General features: G+C 36.9%; 1 protein-coding gene across 2 annotated transcripts in view; it reads right to left on the bottom strand.

The window, feature by feature from the left end:
* Positions 1–7,574: 7,574 nt before the first annotated feature.
* ppargc1b (peroxisome proliferator-activated receptor gamma, coactivator 1 beta) overlaps positions 7,575–16,102 on the bottom strand; it is a 112,740-nt gene continuing 104,212 nt past the window's right edge. The window contains exons 12-15 of one of the 2 annotated variants that reach the window (XM_008420859.3): positions 15,671–15,728; positions 15,358–15,476; positions 14,763–14,890; positions 7,575–13,816 (exon numbers count right to left, since the gene is read on the bottom strand). In XM_008420859.3, coding sequence (XP_008419081.1) covers positions 13,725–13,816; positions 14,763–14,890; positions 15,358–15,476; positions 15,671–15,728 — 397 coding nt within the window. In that variant the 3' untranslated portion in view covers positions 7,575–13,724. Of the gene's footprint in view, positions 13,817–14,762; positions 14,891–15,353; positions 15,477–15,670; positions 15,729–16,102 lie in introns of those variants that run through there. The other variant, XM_081611812.1, reaches the window with a different exon arrangement.

Here is a 16,102-nt window from a genome sequence, read left to right on the forward strand (position 1 = left end):
CAAGTGCAGAGGAACTGCTGAAGTGTCAACCAGTGAAAGTATGTGGAAAAGCTGACAGTTTTTGAGGGATGTGAACACCTATTGTAAAAGTTCCCTAAATGTTTTCACAGCTTTAAATAAGACATCTTTTGTTCAACATTTTTTGACTAATTTCAAACAGGTTCCTGCAGGCATACAGAAGAAAACTCACAACTTTTAGTGGCTAGTTTAACAAGTGAATAAGTTTATATTGCATGCATATATATCAGATTCAGTGCATTAATTATAATGGAATAAACATGATTTGTATAAAGGTTGCACTTAAATGTGTTGAGACAGAACATAAACAAAAACAATATCACTTATATCCACCTCACTAAATAAAATATATGCTACAAGTTCTGATTTCCAAAAGAAGTGTTATTTGAAACTGATTTTAATTTTGTTCTCAGGCCACATGTTTTCAGGGTTAACTCATGAGCATGGGTGGATGTGGTAACATTCTTTATTTATGTAACTACGACGTGCCTGGGTCAGCCCAAGCTTTTCAGAACAAGACTTTGTTTTTTTCTTTGGACATATTTCGATGTTTACTATGTTTACTGACGGCAGCTCACACTAAACGCAAAACAGAACATAGTTTTTGAGGATAGTAGTGGAAAACAAATCCTTGTGTTACTTAAACCTCACAAGTGTTTTCTGGGTTAAACCATAAAACAAGCTTTGAGATGGAGTCATCTGGTATGAATTAAACTAAAACCACAACACCATTGTAATTTAAACTATGGAAAGTTAAGGTTGTGTGTCACACTTTAGCAACTATGGAGTAAATTGGGTAAATGGCTGAAACTACAGTGCGTAGGGGTGAAGTTTGCTGAAATAATGCAGATTCCTGCAGGGGACATCTATAATATACAGTATCTATCAGCTGCACTATTTCCTTCTATCAGTGTGTGCAAACTTTAGTTAATGCTCCCACCAAGAGCCATATATAACACTGTTACAAAACTCCACATGATGCCAGAGATGGATAATGAAAACTGATTGCTACAGGATCCTCCACAGGGGGGCAGCTCATGTGCTAATTTCATAACACTCATTCCTCCGTCCCTCCCTCCCTCAGAAGCAGTTTTGCAATAATAGCGTGGATACATAATCTGAAGTGTGTCGTCACTGGTGTGTGACGTAAGTGCCCGTGATGTAAGGGCTGCGCTGGGAGCTCAAAGGATTGCCGTATACGGTGCTGATGATCAGCGGAGCTTGTGAGGCTCGGCTCTGACGCAGGAACATCCCGTGACTGCAGAGGGGAAAGGCAGGGGGAGAGCCGCGGCTGCAGTGCACCCAGAGAGCCAATAGGAAGGAAGACTCAGCCTCATTCTAACTGTTCAGGAGCAGTCGTGATTGCAATGCTGGCAGCCAGTAAGTCAGAGTGGGGAAAGCAATGCAAGACTATTTATAGGACAGCCATGCATGGGCTGACTGCAGTTTCCAAGCAGAGAAAGTCACTTGACTAGTTTGTCCAGGGTTTCTGACACAGCAGTGCATTTCATAATGTGCTGACCAAAGGTTGATAAAGTGCTGAAGTTCAGATTGGATCACATGTTGAATTGATTAACCCATATTTGCCCAGGTGCATTGAATTAATACATGTATTAAGTTCTCCAAATCTACTTTATGTTTGTTTTTATTCTGTTTTTTTAGGCTGTTTTATTGAATTTATCATTAATTTAAATACATAATCTCCTTATATACATTCACAGGGAACACAAAGTACAACAGCTTAAAACTTTAGGGATTTAATACATTTATCATTGTTTGATAATGGATGATATTGTGTAATTTGGTGTGTGTGTTTTTGCATGCTTTACATTAAATTTAACTTGATTTAGAGCTAGGCACACATTCTAACCCTAGAATTAACACAATGCCTGAATAATAATTTTATTCATGCAGCACTTTAAATCAAAGTGCTGTATGAGCAATTAACAGAAAATAAAACAATTTGAGACACTCCATATTTTACCATATTTTATTTGTTTAATAGAAATGACAAAGTAATGAAGCAATATAAATTTGTGATAAAATCATTCAGTTGAGGTAAGAGTTGAGATAAAAGGCTTAATCTCATTGGAGTTTTGTAGGTTGAAATTAACTACTTGAGTTACTTTTTTATGTGTTTGTAAATGTAAGGTTGGAGTCCAAATTAAACCCATATATTTAAATGACTATCTCCAGTTCCTGTTTCCAGTGATGCTCAGTGATGCTGGTTGTTTGGTGTCTCTGCCCTTTGTGAACATCATGCAGACAGTTTTTTTGGTGTTTAGTAAACAGCAGCCATCTCACAACAAACTTAGTGTTTTTGTCAAAGCATTTGCAGGAATTGGGCTGGTTGTCTTAATGTCTTTTGGTTCCCTATTCACCAAAGAAAAAAATAATTTACAAATGCAAATTAGAGTTCATTAGAGCTCCATGTTGTACCCAAAATATGTACTATAACTACAACATTTTTAAATATTTGAGTATGGTTTATATTCTTGAAAGTACTGCCTAGCATCTGGCCTGGTTCACAATCATCTCCAACTCCTTCATTTTATTGCTGATTTACTTTAAATTATTTTGATGTTTTGCATGTGAGAAAGCGTGAAGGGTCAGAACAAAGTCACACCATCAAAAAATAGAAAATTATATCTGTGTTGTCTGTGTTGATAAGGTTGTAAAATCTACAGTTTTAACCGATTTCAAAAGTTTTAAATCAATCTGTAACAAATCTGACAAAAATAGCATAGCTGACACTGTAAGACTGACAGATTAAGGGCCTAATAATATTTAAAAGACAATATTTGTGTCACTTTTGTGTCACAGCACATGACTTTTGATTGCAAAGTGGATAAAAAGTCCACCTAACTGTGAAATGACGGAGATGGTTGGCTTCCAGTTAAATAAGAAAAGAATATTAAAGAAACAAAATGAGATTCCAGTAACATTATCTGAAGACGGAATGTGCCCTTTTATCATTGTCTCAGATTTTCTTTGCACAAGCACAAAATCAAGTCAATTTATCTCAGTCTGAGCATGTTGTGAGTGTGTGTGTGCGTGTGTGTGTGTGTGTGTGGGTGTGTGTGTGGGGGTGTGTGTGTGTGTGTGTGTGTGTGTGTGTGCGTATACGTGTGTGTGCGTTTGTGGCTGCCTGGATCAGCATGCCTCATGAGGACAGTTTAAGAGGCTTATCCAACAACTCCAGCAATAAGCAGCATCTATGCAGAAAGCAAATGTATCACAAACTAAAGTACATCCACTCCACCTGCATCTGTTCAGCGTTCTAACACCAGCGCTCCATGAATCAGCGTTGAAATCCCCCTAGGGGTTCTCAGATGTTGGTGGGTTAATATTATTTATAGACAGCAGAAAATGCATTTCAAACAATGTACAATGACATGTAATCAGGTTATAGTTTCATTTATTTTTCTGACCAAGATATTTATAATGCTCAACTATATATTACTGTATCTCTTATTGTCCTGCCTGCTTTTAAGAACATGGGTACAAAGTCAATGTGCTTTAAAAATACATTTACCAGAACAATGAGCCATAAATTCTGCAAAACAAAATAATTAATCTTTTTAGACGTAGCTGAAGACCATCTAGTTTTTATTTTCAACTTGAACTGGTTAAAATTAATAGGGAGAAAACATATTTGTGAACAATGCATGCTCATAGTCTACACATTTTTTCTTGAAGTTACAGATCAGGAATGTTGAAGATTTTAAAATGTTTACTTAGAAAATAGATCCTAGTTTTGTCTTGAACTTCTGCAGCTGGTGTATAAGTTGATCAAGCCAATCAGCCCCAGTAAAAGTTAATACTTTTTGTGGAATCAGAGGTTTTTCTTCTAACCTTTTGTGTCTGATTGAACTTCATTACTCCACATGACTGATTTACTAAATAAATCTTGGTCCCTTGATTCTAACATTGTCATGACACTGAATGATTCTTCACAGTTGTTTTAGTTAAGTTGGTTTAGATAAGATTTTTTTATGTACTAAATGGCTCATTCAAAGTCTAGACTGAGAGAGCTAAAACGGATGTACACACAGCCGCTCTCCACCCAGCCTCACTGAGCTTGAGCTACTTAGTTCTTGTAATGGGGGAAAAAAACTTTAGCAAAAGACTGGTTGCACAAAGCATTGATGGAGTACAACCTGCTGCTTTCTGCAGTTTGTTACAATTTTATCTTCAAAATCAGGATTTGACAATGGTGTTTTATAAAACAATATCCTGTTCCCCTATGTAAATTTACATTTTTTATTTTTTTTTTAGAAAACACTGGAAACAGAAGCAAATAACATATGCTTTATGTTGCACAACGAAACACCTCTAACTCATTTATTAGTATTTGGAAAGACGTTACTCATGCAGTGGCAGGTGCTGAGGCACCTCTCTGGAGAAATCTGTGAGTGGAGCATATTATTGCTCAGGTGAGCAACAGTGCTGGGTATAGAGCATCTTGATGTTTCTATAATAGGACATAATGTTGCACATGTCATTAGGGCAAATTTGCACGTGATGTACTCAGTTTTTACCAGATGGTATCAAGTCAATATGTAAAGCTAATAACAGTAACAATTAATCTGAGAATATAATATGTAAAGAGCAAGAAGTGAATTAACCACAGCCTCATGAACTGCAAAGTTCATGAGGCTGTTTTCTTCAAATCTGCATTCTCTGGTGTTCAGAGAATGCACCAGAGAATGCACTTTAAGAAGTTTTCTTCTTCTTAAAGAAGTTTTCTTCTTTAAGAAGAAAACTTAAAAAGTCGAGCAATAATTAACTTACATGGCCAAAAATTGATTTGTCCAGAACAGATTTAGTTTTTTTTTTTCCTTTTCATCTATTGTTAAACCTTTGAGTTCACAAGACAAATCAAAAACAAAATGAGTAAATACGAGACAATGTTTTTAAATTACGATTTTTTTTTTTACTAAGGGTAAGAAAAACCCTACCAACTACTCACTATCTGCTCAACCTATGAAACCACTCAAATAGAACCTGTCTGACATCTTGAAGTAGGCTAATGGCTCTAAAAAATAATTTTTTCTCCAGCTAATGAAATTCAAGAACCCTTTCAAATGGTCATTTAGCTCCTTGATCCAGACATTTTAAGTTTTGCCTTGCATTCAAATAAAAGGTCCCGACATGTAACGGGGGAAGTGAATCCATATTAATCTGATGCAAAATATGCTGCATTTCCTTCCTGCCTTTGTTTAAAGTACTGACTGCATTGGAGTCACAGGCCTGTATGAGGATCATGGCACAGCGGTCAAATCAAATCACAACTCAAATCTGATTCAAATTATGTGTCGAACCTTATATGGACTGTTGAAGCTAAAAACTCATTGTTAGTTATTTTATACTATCTTTGTTAATAAAATCTGTTTGGTGATCTGAATCACAAAAGTGTAATAAAAATGGAAAAACACGAATATCCTAAGGTGGCAAATACTTTTTCACAGCAGTATAAGTCCAGCTGCCATTAGATCCTATTTTTAAAGGACTTTCAAATTTGTTTACAAAACATGACAGGTAAAATTATTAGGTTTGGATTTCGAGGTAATGTCCTCCTCCTGGTGTTTCTGTCCGTTACTTCGAACCTCATGGGGGATAAAGCTGTATGTCTGATATCTCTGCAGTGCAGAGCTGCTTCTTTTGCTGCAGTCACGACTACCCCACAGTAACAGCCGTACAGAGGATAGCAGGACAGGAAATGGCTGACAGGATGATTTCTAATCTCCTCTGGCTTTAGCTTTACAGTCACCAGATTTAAAGGTTAATACTTCTGCAAATAGCTGTTTTAACACGACTTTTAATAGCTCATGAATTACTGTTATATTTATCTGAATGCGTTCAGAAATTTAAAGAGAGGTTATAAACAAGTACGTAAAAGACACGCTGCTGAAACTCAGCGGTGGTTTGCTCTGCTGTGACTCAAAAAAGTTGAAAGGGTCACATTTGTTTGGCACCTAGAGTTACAACAAATTTTAAATCCATATTCCAGTTTTTGCTGAAGAAATAAGAGGCCATGCATGCAGCATTGCTGGTGTAAGGATCTTCTGTGCACTCACATCATTGGTGTGGTCACTGACATGTGAATCACTGTCTAGCCAGGCGGAAAATTGCCAGCGGCCTGTTAATAGGGTGTTGTTAACCAAAGGAGGACTGAAAATAGTGAATGTCTGTTAGCCATTGCGTGTGCTTGAACACCAGAGAATGCAGATTTGTGAAGACAAACCACAGACATTGTGAAGTTGATTCTTCGTCCAGTTGTTCTTGCAGTGTGAGGAGCATCTGTAAACAAACAAGCTAAAATTATTAGCATTTCAGAAGCTAAGGTGACATTTAACCTCTGCAAATTCTATCAGGTTTGCAGTTTAATACACCTCTCTGCTGCTTATGTACTGTTATCCATCCCTTACCCCTACTGAGACAGTGTCCTGTCCACAGCTAAAATGAAATGGATTAAAGATTAATCCAAAAAGAGAAAATCATAAAAATCTCACAAAAAAATACGGCTCAGACTGAAGAGGATTATGTTCATAAAAATGGTTCAACTCCTTCTAATTATTTAAATTTTCACATTCCTCGAAGGACTGGGCAAGGAGGCATAGCAATCTTTTTTTAATTCATATTTGTTAATTAATCCCTGACCAATTAATAACTAAAGTTCTTCTGAATATGTAACCCCTAGCTTTCCTCATTTCCTCAACTACTGCAGGTTTGTCTTTTGCATTGTACAAAGGCCCTCTCAATTTTTAGATCAGATCTCAGATTTTTTTACTGATTTAGCGTTAACTGTTTTTTTTAAGTGGACGTATTTAGGAAATCCACATTTGTACATTTTTGTACTTCCCTTTGAGTTTCTACTGCTTCTTAAAACTGCCCAAGCGCTTAAAAACATGCAGCCAGTTTTGTTTTTGACATTGAATAAGTTAATGTTTTTTGGTGTGGGCAAAATGAGCCATTTCAAAAACCTCCAGAATGTAACGTCACGAATCAGCAGGTACTGCCCATCACCTAGCAACCCCAATGAAATACAGTCAATCACATAGCGATCCAAAATGAGCTTCAGAGTGTTTGGTCAGGTGATTTCACTTCTGTAAAAAATGTGCTGGAAAAGACAAATGTTTTTCCAGAAGCCAATAATTACTGCAGCCTTGATGGCTGCGCAGGAGGCTCTACTTCTGCTTTTCAAAGATGTCTGGTTTTATGAATAATTGCACATTTGTTTGCAGTCATTTTCATGTCCGAGTGTAAACAATGAGTTGGGGGCTAGCAGCGTATTTAGGTTTTTAAGTGACAAGAGGTCCTAAAACAGCTCAAAATAGGCAGAACGAAGCAGACTGAAATCTCATTACCCAAGAATGATTTTGCACAAAAGAATGTACTAAACATGTTTTGTACATTCCTCAGACCTATTCCTAACCCATTCAAAGAAACATAATAGGTCAACCTTTTATCTGTACAGTTAATAGTAAGTTGAACATAATGTAATTATGTTATTTAATGCGTTTCTTGTTTAATAAACAAAAGCAAAGCCAGAATGTTGTTCATTAGGATTTTATTTTTGGAGGCAAATCAATGAATATATGTACTTTATACAGTATATGAGGAGCACATCTCTACAGTTTCATAATGTAAACAATCTCTGAAGAGAAATGTATTCAGTTTAAAAGGAAGCCATAGTCGTCTGTTTTAAACTATTTACATGAATTAAAATATAATTTATAACATCAGATACTTTAGCTTCTATGAAACTAGATTTTAACAATTCAAAAATACTGAAATGCCTTTGTCTCCACATTCTCAAGAAATATGAAATTACACAACAGAGAAAAAAAAACACCCTTTGAAGACATCAAAACTAAGTGGCATATAAATAAAAAAGAAAAAAAAACATGAAATAAAACCAACATATGTAAAAATATAAAATCTCACTAGCAGTATTTACTTTTTTGTTTTACCAAAAAAAAAAAAACTAGGTTAAAAAAAAGAAGAAAAAAAAATCATTTTTGAATTTGATAGTCATTAGATGTAAAGAGACAGTGAAATGAACAGTAATGAAAAACAACATAAACATATGCCCTTTTATATCCACCCCCAAAAAAACAAAAAGAAAAAAACACTCACTCATATTAAGCAGATTTGACAGTTTACAGTCCCAAATAAGTATCTGTTTGACATCAGTGTCGCCTTTTAGTTTGTCAGATTAGCCACCAAGTTCTTTGAACACTTCATTTTAACTCGGCCCATATTGCAAGCACTCCTGTCGTGGTCGGGGATAATTTCATGGCTTAAAACAAACAGTGAGTGACGCAAAGTTTTACTGAGCCACGGCGTTAAAAACGTAACATCTAGAACTGAATCTCGGGACGTTTTCACATTTGTTCACAACCCCCGGTGAATCATTGCTCTTTATTTTTACTTTTTTTTTGGTCAGCTTGCCTATTAAGAAGTTTGTTTTCTCACCATTTTCCATTTTTTTCTGAAATGAAGAGTGGAAAGAAAGATATTGCATTCTTATGAGGGTAATTCCCTTTGGAAGGTTTTTTTTTTTTTAAATATGTTTTTTTTATTTATTTATTTGGATTCGCTGCCTATTGACCTAACACCTAGACCAAATAGACAGCAGTTATTAATGTTGAAATGTGTCAACGTGTTCTCAAAACACTGCGAAGAATGACCCACATCAAAGTTTTCTATAAGAAAGTATATAATAATCTAGATATCTACACAAACACACAAATATATATATATATATTCATATATATGTATATACCTTTTTTTATAATATGGCTATTGAAAAAATTACGTCAGTAATTATTTAATAATAAACCACGTTGGATTGGAAAGAAGTTTAAATAGTAATATTAAAAGCTAATGATAGCTTAGTTTCCCCCCAAACTGATTTTTAAGGCTTGCCATGTTAGACATGGGATTGATCCGATTTCATTTAACCCTTGAAAAGCCTCACAGGCACAGAGGCAGTCACTGTAGAAACCATAGCAGTACTGCAGGCTCAAGGTTGAACTTTAATTTACATGAAAAGACAGAGTATACTTCTCTTTTACGTTATCCACTGGTCATCTGCAAGGAAACCTGAACTGGATAATTGCCTGAATGGTTTTCAAGAAGAATGCACCCTCCCATGTCGACCTTTTTCCGATCCAAAGTAAGGTGCAGCAGTGAAACTAGGATTTCTACAGTGCCAACATCGGCTGTTGGAAAATATTTACCAGCTTTTCTTCAACACCTCCCTGCCACATTCCTTTACCAGAGATATACATGAACTGTATAGTTATTGGCTGTAAAGTAAGTGCTTTAAGCAACTCTGATTCAAACCAAATCTGTGCACCATCAAAAGGTGGTAATAATATAGTTACAACAGCTTACAAGAAGAAAATACAGTGAAGGTAGTTCACCAATTAGGACGATTTGTGCAGTGAGAACGTTAGATCAGCGTGTTCCGTTTATCTGCTTTTCTGACCACATTCTTCCTGTAGATTATTTTTAAAATGGCAGTCTACATACAGTACAGCAGCCTATTTAATCCGCAGCTCAACAGTTGCCCAGGTAATAGCTCAACAATCAACCACACACTGTACATTATTACCTCCGTTTTTCACAAAGGCTGTCTTGAGATTATTACGTATTGCATCGGAAAATTGCTTTTTAAGAAAACAAGGAAAACAAAATCCACATTAGGATACAAAATACAGCCTTCTAGCGTGATTATCTATGGTGATGCCTTTTCATTTGTTGTTTTTTTTTTTTCCTTTTTGCTACAGTGTTGTGTTGGACTTTGTGTGAAGTTGGGATTTTCCCTTCATTTCCTCTGAACAAAATTAACATACTGAAACAAAACAGACCTGAAATCTCCTGTCTTATTAGTAATCAAGTGTGACCCACCACCAAAAAATTAAATAAAATAAAAACACACAATAAATTTCATGTTTACAATGAGGCATAGTGCTATATACACATTATATATTCATATATTATCTTTTTAACATGTAAACCAGCACATTCTCTCACTTTTTAGTAGTATACATACTAAGCACAAAACCTTACTCAGTTCACAAGTTGTTGTTTTTTTGTCCTTTTTAACAGACGACACCTTGTTTTCAATCAGTATGTATAGCACTAAAGTGTTAGTTTTGGACATCTGTGAGCCTGGAGGGGAAGGCATCCACTCCAGAATCTTGACTTGCTGTTATTTCATTTTTAAGCACTGAATAAGGCGCCTTTGTACTTAGTGTGCGTTCCTAATAAAGTCAAAGGAGAAACAAGTGATGTAAACATTCAATTTTTTTGTGTATGTGTGTGTGTGTTGCCAAGATGTGGTTTAGATAGAAAAGACAAGAACCGGGACGGGGAGATTATCTGGTAAAAAGTGGGAACTTTGTGAGGGGAGACCTGGAGAAGATGAGGCCTTGAACCCACAAAGAGAGAAGTTAGGGATGGAGAAAGAGTTAGGCTGCGTTTTTACTGGATGTCCTAGGCAAGGAGAGGGTGAGCAGATAAAAACAGGGGGAGTGGCACTTCCTTGAAGACAACATGAAAACGAGTGCAGTTGGAGAAGATTTTGAATTGAATCTTCACCAATGAAGCGCACACAAGGAACAACCAGTCCACCAGATTGCTGTTCGACCTCTCGCTGACCCGTAAGCGCCAGCAGTGTCCAACTCAAACACGAGACAAAGACAAAACATTCAATTACACGAGGATACAACGTTGAGACTCCAACAAACGGACACTGTTATGAGGCAAGCGGAGGACAGACCACAAACAGAGATCACCTCCGTTACAAGGAGCTTAGAAAACTAAACCTACACCCCTTATAACACCCTACACCCCTCATCAGCTGTGAAAGCTTTAATCTTCAAGAAAACAAACTTTTGATGCTGTGATAATAGAGGAGGAGGGAGAGCGTTCAGGAGAACCGCTAAACACAAAGACGGTCAGGACCTGGATGAAGGGATGTGAGGTAGAGACGCTCATCTGACCCGGTAGATGACGAGAAATCGAATTCTCAGCCGGTTACTTTCTTAGTTCTTAATCAGCTGATTCCTTGCCAGCTCCCTGGCTGCATTGTTGGTGGGGAGTTGATGCCACCAGATTGGCAGGATTCAGAGACTCTCTTAAGTTTTTCAAGGCATGCTGCTGCTGGCTGCTGCTGGAATGTAAACTAGCTGCTAACCAGATCCAGTCTGAAGTTACCAAGCAAACCCATCTTTTGAAGCACCACATCGCTCCACAATCTTTGTGTGGGGACAACACGATGATTACATTCAGCTTCTTAAAATACATTCCTGCTCCATCTGTGACCTTAGTGTATTAATGGGTAATGCATTTTGTGCTTATAAAACCAAACAGTTCAATAACCCTAAATAAACACAATATCTTTAAAGACCACTACTTTGTGTTGTATTCAGTATTAACTCAATAGATGATTGTATTGAAATGAACTGGTATAGAGAACACCTTGCATGGCTGGAACATGCAAGCAGGCGGTGAGGAAGGAGGTTTTACAGAATTTTTTTGTATTTTTCCCGTATATCTATAAATGTTTGTCTGGTTTATTTGCACAGATATTTTTATATATATTAATATTGGCCCAAATTTCCATATAAATGAAAACCTTTTCCTATGTTTGAACTCATTACAAAAATCTCAGAAATGACAAACTACCTTATGTTGCTAAACTCCTGTCGTGCTTGATGCACTTGTTCCTATTGCATGTTAAACTACATGTAATTGAAGTGATGGACATTCCAGAGAACAAAATGTTTTACTCACAAATGACACCATTATTTGTCTTTACCTTTAGAATAAATAACCGACATGTCAGGATATCATTGCAGTTGAAAAGATTTATAAAGGATTTGTCAAAATATTGTCTAAATTAAGGCTATGTTAACAAGCTTAATGTGTTTAAAGGATTTTTAAAAATCTCTTTAAACTCAGAGTCAAATAAGGGAGTTTTGTTTTACTACCTAAAAATAGATATGTGACCCATAACCCAGCTTTCCTTTAGTTTAGTTCTGTCAATGAGTCGGATTTCAACTTGCAATAAACTCATAACTACAAATGGGTTATTTTCCAGTAAAAAGTAAGCTGATATCAGCTGTTTCTATAGTGTTAAGTATTATTACTGAGATTCCTGAAAAAGTGCCCACACTGATAGTCAGCTGACCGAAAAAAGCTACTACGATTGTCCCATGTACAACAAAGACAAATTTGGCTGTAAAGATTTCCGATCATGAAAACCAATGACAAGAATGACATGGCAACTAAATGAGTCCAAACCATCTCTGTTATTATAGTAGTTCTGCTTTAAACTAAAGTTGGCAAGCTAGGAGAGATGGCAACAGATGGCAGGATAGCTACCTCAGGAGACAACCGAACTAATCATTAATCAGCTGATATCAGCTTTTTATACCACAGAGCAAAACATTGAAAAGAGATATTATTCTTTACTGTTAATCTAAAGCTAAATTTATGAATTGTGGTCTTTTTTCCTCACACTGTTCTAAATCCTGAAATTACCTGACATTTAGTTGCAGTCCAATCCAGTTTTTTCACATTTTTGCCTTTAAACATAAATTAGAGAATCCAAATTTTTTCCAAATCAACGGCCATCTTAATCTATTTGTAAATCTGTTCTATGGTATGGTTTTAAGCTAAGTGAGTTTTAGAGAAAATTCCTTCCTCTGTCTAAATTGGTTGTGAACAATGTTTAAGAAATAAATAGTTTAAATAGGGTCTTTGTGTGTAAAGCATTCACTAAACAAAGCCCACAGCAGCCAGTAGCAGAAGCTAAATATTTAGCATGGCAGAGTTAGACACAGAGGGGGGACAGAGGAGACATTTACCTCTGTTACAGTGCATAGATCAAATCAAGGAAGCACTACAATTACAAAAAAGAAAACATGACTTTTTTTCTTCATTTTAGGTTTGTAAACTTTTATCAGTCATCCGTTGATTACATTAAGTAATGTGTTTGTTATATACTTTGTCCATGAGACACACACACAAACACACACATTCACACAAACACGCACTCACACAGAGTAAGTTTAAAAATTTATAACATACACAATTATTCGCTAAAACAAAACAGACTTTTTTTTCACGTCCTGGTTATATGACCAGACAAGCAAACGCAGCCTGCAGGTTCACCATTTGTGACCAGAAAAAAGGGAGGTTTTCTCTTTTCTCTTTTGTTTTTGTTTTTTTTGCTTACAAAACAGAGTGAAGGACACGCACACGCAACGACACACACTACAACGACCAACGCAACGCAGGGATAGCAAGGATTTGCTACAGGTTTTTTATGCCCGTTCTTCCAAGGCAGGGCAAAGACGACACCAGTACAGACAGGAAGCAGCTTTGTTGTTACCTTTGTTCAGAGAACTGTATCATTGTTGTTTTTAGCTGTTGTACCATTGCTGTTTAAAGTCCCTTTTTCTCCCTCCCGTCTCTTAACTCCTCGCGGTGACTTCCTTGTTTTTTAGCAGTATGCTCCGGTGAAAGAGACTTAAAAAATCAAGGTCCTTGTTACGTTATTCCAACAGTAAAAATGTAAACATTTTGCGAGGTTGCCTTGCACGGAGGTACTGTGGGCAGAGCCTTGTTGTCAGCGGGGTTCTGCTGCAGTTTACTAAGGCTGGCCAGCCAGCAATGCTGGACTGTCAACGGTGCAGAGACTTCTGGGCCTCCTTCAGCAGAGTGTCAAAGTCCAGTGCATCATACTTACTCTTGACAGGGCCAGGGCCAGCCTCATCTGAAACACAGAAACACATTGAGGTCACAAAAGGTCCTTGTAGAAATCAAGCCTGAAACATTTACAGCCTCAATAAGGTCACAGAGCCAACGTGAAAATCTGCATCATCAGTCAACGTCATCCTGCCAACTTCTGATAAATGCATTTTTATCACGTTTACCACACGTTACAAGAAGTCTATTTTATTGTCTAATTGCTTCATTAGCTGACACAACTATGTTATTCAGGAAGCAGGATGGATGTGTAGATGCTTTCTATTATGAATAGACTGTATGTAAGAACAGCAGGAAGTAGTGAGGAGTTCCTAGACACAGGCCTTCCCAGTCTGCTAATATATTGTTCAAACTCAGGCATATGAAAATGTTTCAGTTTTAGCTGTTTGAAATGGCCAGAAACAGCCGACATGTCATAGCTCTGAAGATTTGTTCACTTTTCCAAAAACTCAAGTCAAGCTGCAGTGAAACATGACATTTTTCTGCTTTCTATATAGTCACAGAACCTCAATAAAAAAATGTAAAAAATCAAAGTACTCCTTTGAATTTAGCTTCTATTTAGTTTTTTATCCAAAAACGTTGTACTTGACTTGTGCCTACTGTACAGTCTGTACTCAGTTTACAGCCTTGTTAGCTTTGTGTTCAATTATTATCAATATTCATATTGTGAAAATTATTATTTTCCAAATAAAAAAGTAGGTAATGCATTAGGAAATGGCTTCTTAGTGATTCACAAACAGTTTTCTTCTTAATATGTAGCTGTTATTCAGATACACCACTCCACAGTTCAGTTACTTCAGGGTTAAATTCTGGTCCAATCGTCCATTTCTCAATTTAATACAACTTGAAATAACAACCTCAATACAAAAACACCATGATGTAAAGAAGATATGTTCAAATAACTTCCAGTGTTAGGATTGGCTATAATAGATTTGAGTTTATGTTTTGGTTACCAAGGTCTATGTAGCGTTTCCTTGTTAGCCTCCTTAGGCCTGGAGGTGCATTCTGGAAAACAATCTCTCGTTCTTTGCGATGTCTCTGAGGCCCCGACTGACGTATCTTTATCACTCCGCAGCGCTCCCTTCACAGCCACACAGAAAAAAAGCACACATGAAAGATGTACCAATAAAACCTATTACTAAAGAGTGTGAACAGTGTGAACTGAAAGTTCATTGAATTGTAATGTCTAATGGTGTATTAGCTTTAAGAGAGCATTTTATCTTAAATAGGTACAAGAACAAATTCTAGACTACAAGAGTTTGGGGTTTTATTTAGCAGTATTTTTAAATTTGTGTTTGTATTTAACAAATCCTGACAGAAAACTCCCCACTATACCGCCGGTTGTTAAGAAGCAGTATCTGACAACCATCTCTAGCTCTGAGGTCCTACTCTAAGTCAAGGACAGCAGTGTGAACAGAACCTCCAATATACACAAAACCAATTGCTCTTTCTATTTTGCGCAGAATCTTCTTCATCCTCCATAACTAGCACCATTGCAAAATCTGCTGTGTCTCTTCTGAAAAAGTTGATCCAGACTCGGACACTTACTCGTTGCAGATGATGACTTTGCAGTCCTCTGCATTGCCAAAAACTTGGAAGCGTCTCCTCAGCATGTTCTCGGTCACTCGGCTTGGTAGGTTATGGATGTAAAACACCTGGCAGTTATCCTGGCAATAATAAGAACAAATGACCCGTTTTTCAAGTAGTTTAGAGCCAATGACAATACACTTGTTGTTCTTTTGAGGAACTAAACCGTTGACTAACATTAGTCTGGGCCTTTGTCAAACCCAAGCAGACTTTAATTAGACTTTCAAAGACTTTTTTAGTTTGAATGAGGCTGCAGAATGTGAAGGGTGTGTACCTCGTCAGAATTGTCCTTGTTCTCCTGGTTGTCGTCGGTACAGCTCTCCGAGTTCTCACTGAAGGAGAATAAAGCAGACAGGGAGGAAGACAGTGAGTTGGTGGGAAACTGTAATGTGAGACATGTAGAAACAGGTGAACCACATCCAACACACGTCTCCCACTGGTGGCAAAAAGGTATCTTTCCGTTTTATGTCTCTTACCGTTACATTCCCTGTCATAATGTATAAGACATAACATGACTGCTGACCTCATTCTGTGAAAGGCCACCTATTCAAACAGTGCTGCCTGAAATCTGAGTGATGCTCCAGCATTTGCCCGGTTACATCTACACATTCAGCGGAAACAAACAGGACTTTTGACCTTATTAACTTGGACAGTACAGCTTCCGTTTAAGGAGTGTTTTTTTTTTCTCTTATATGGTATAAATCAC

This window comes from Poecilia reticulata, chromosome 10 (assembly GCF_904066995.2).
Source record: "Poecilia reticulata chromosome 10, P_reticulata-male-v2, whole genome shotgun sequence".
Taxonomy (NCBI): Eukaryota; Metazoa; Chordata; class Actinopteri; order Cyprinodontiformes; family Poeciliidae; genus Poecilia; species Poecilia reticulata.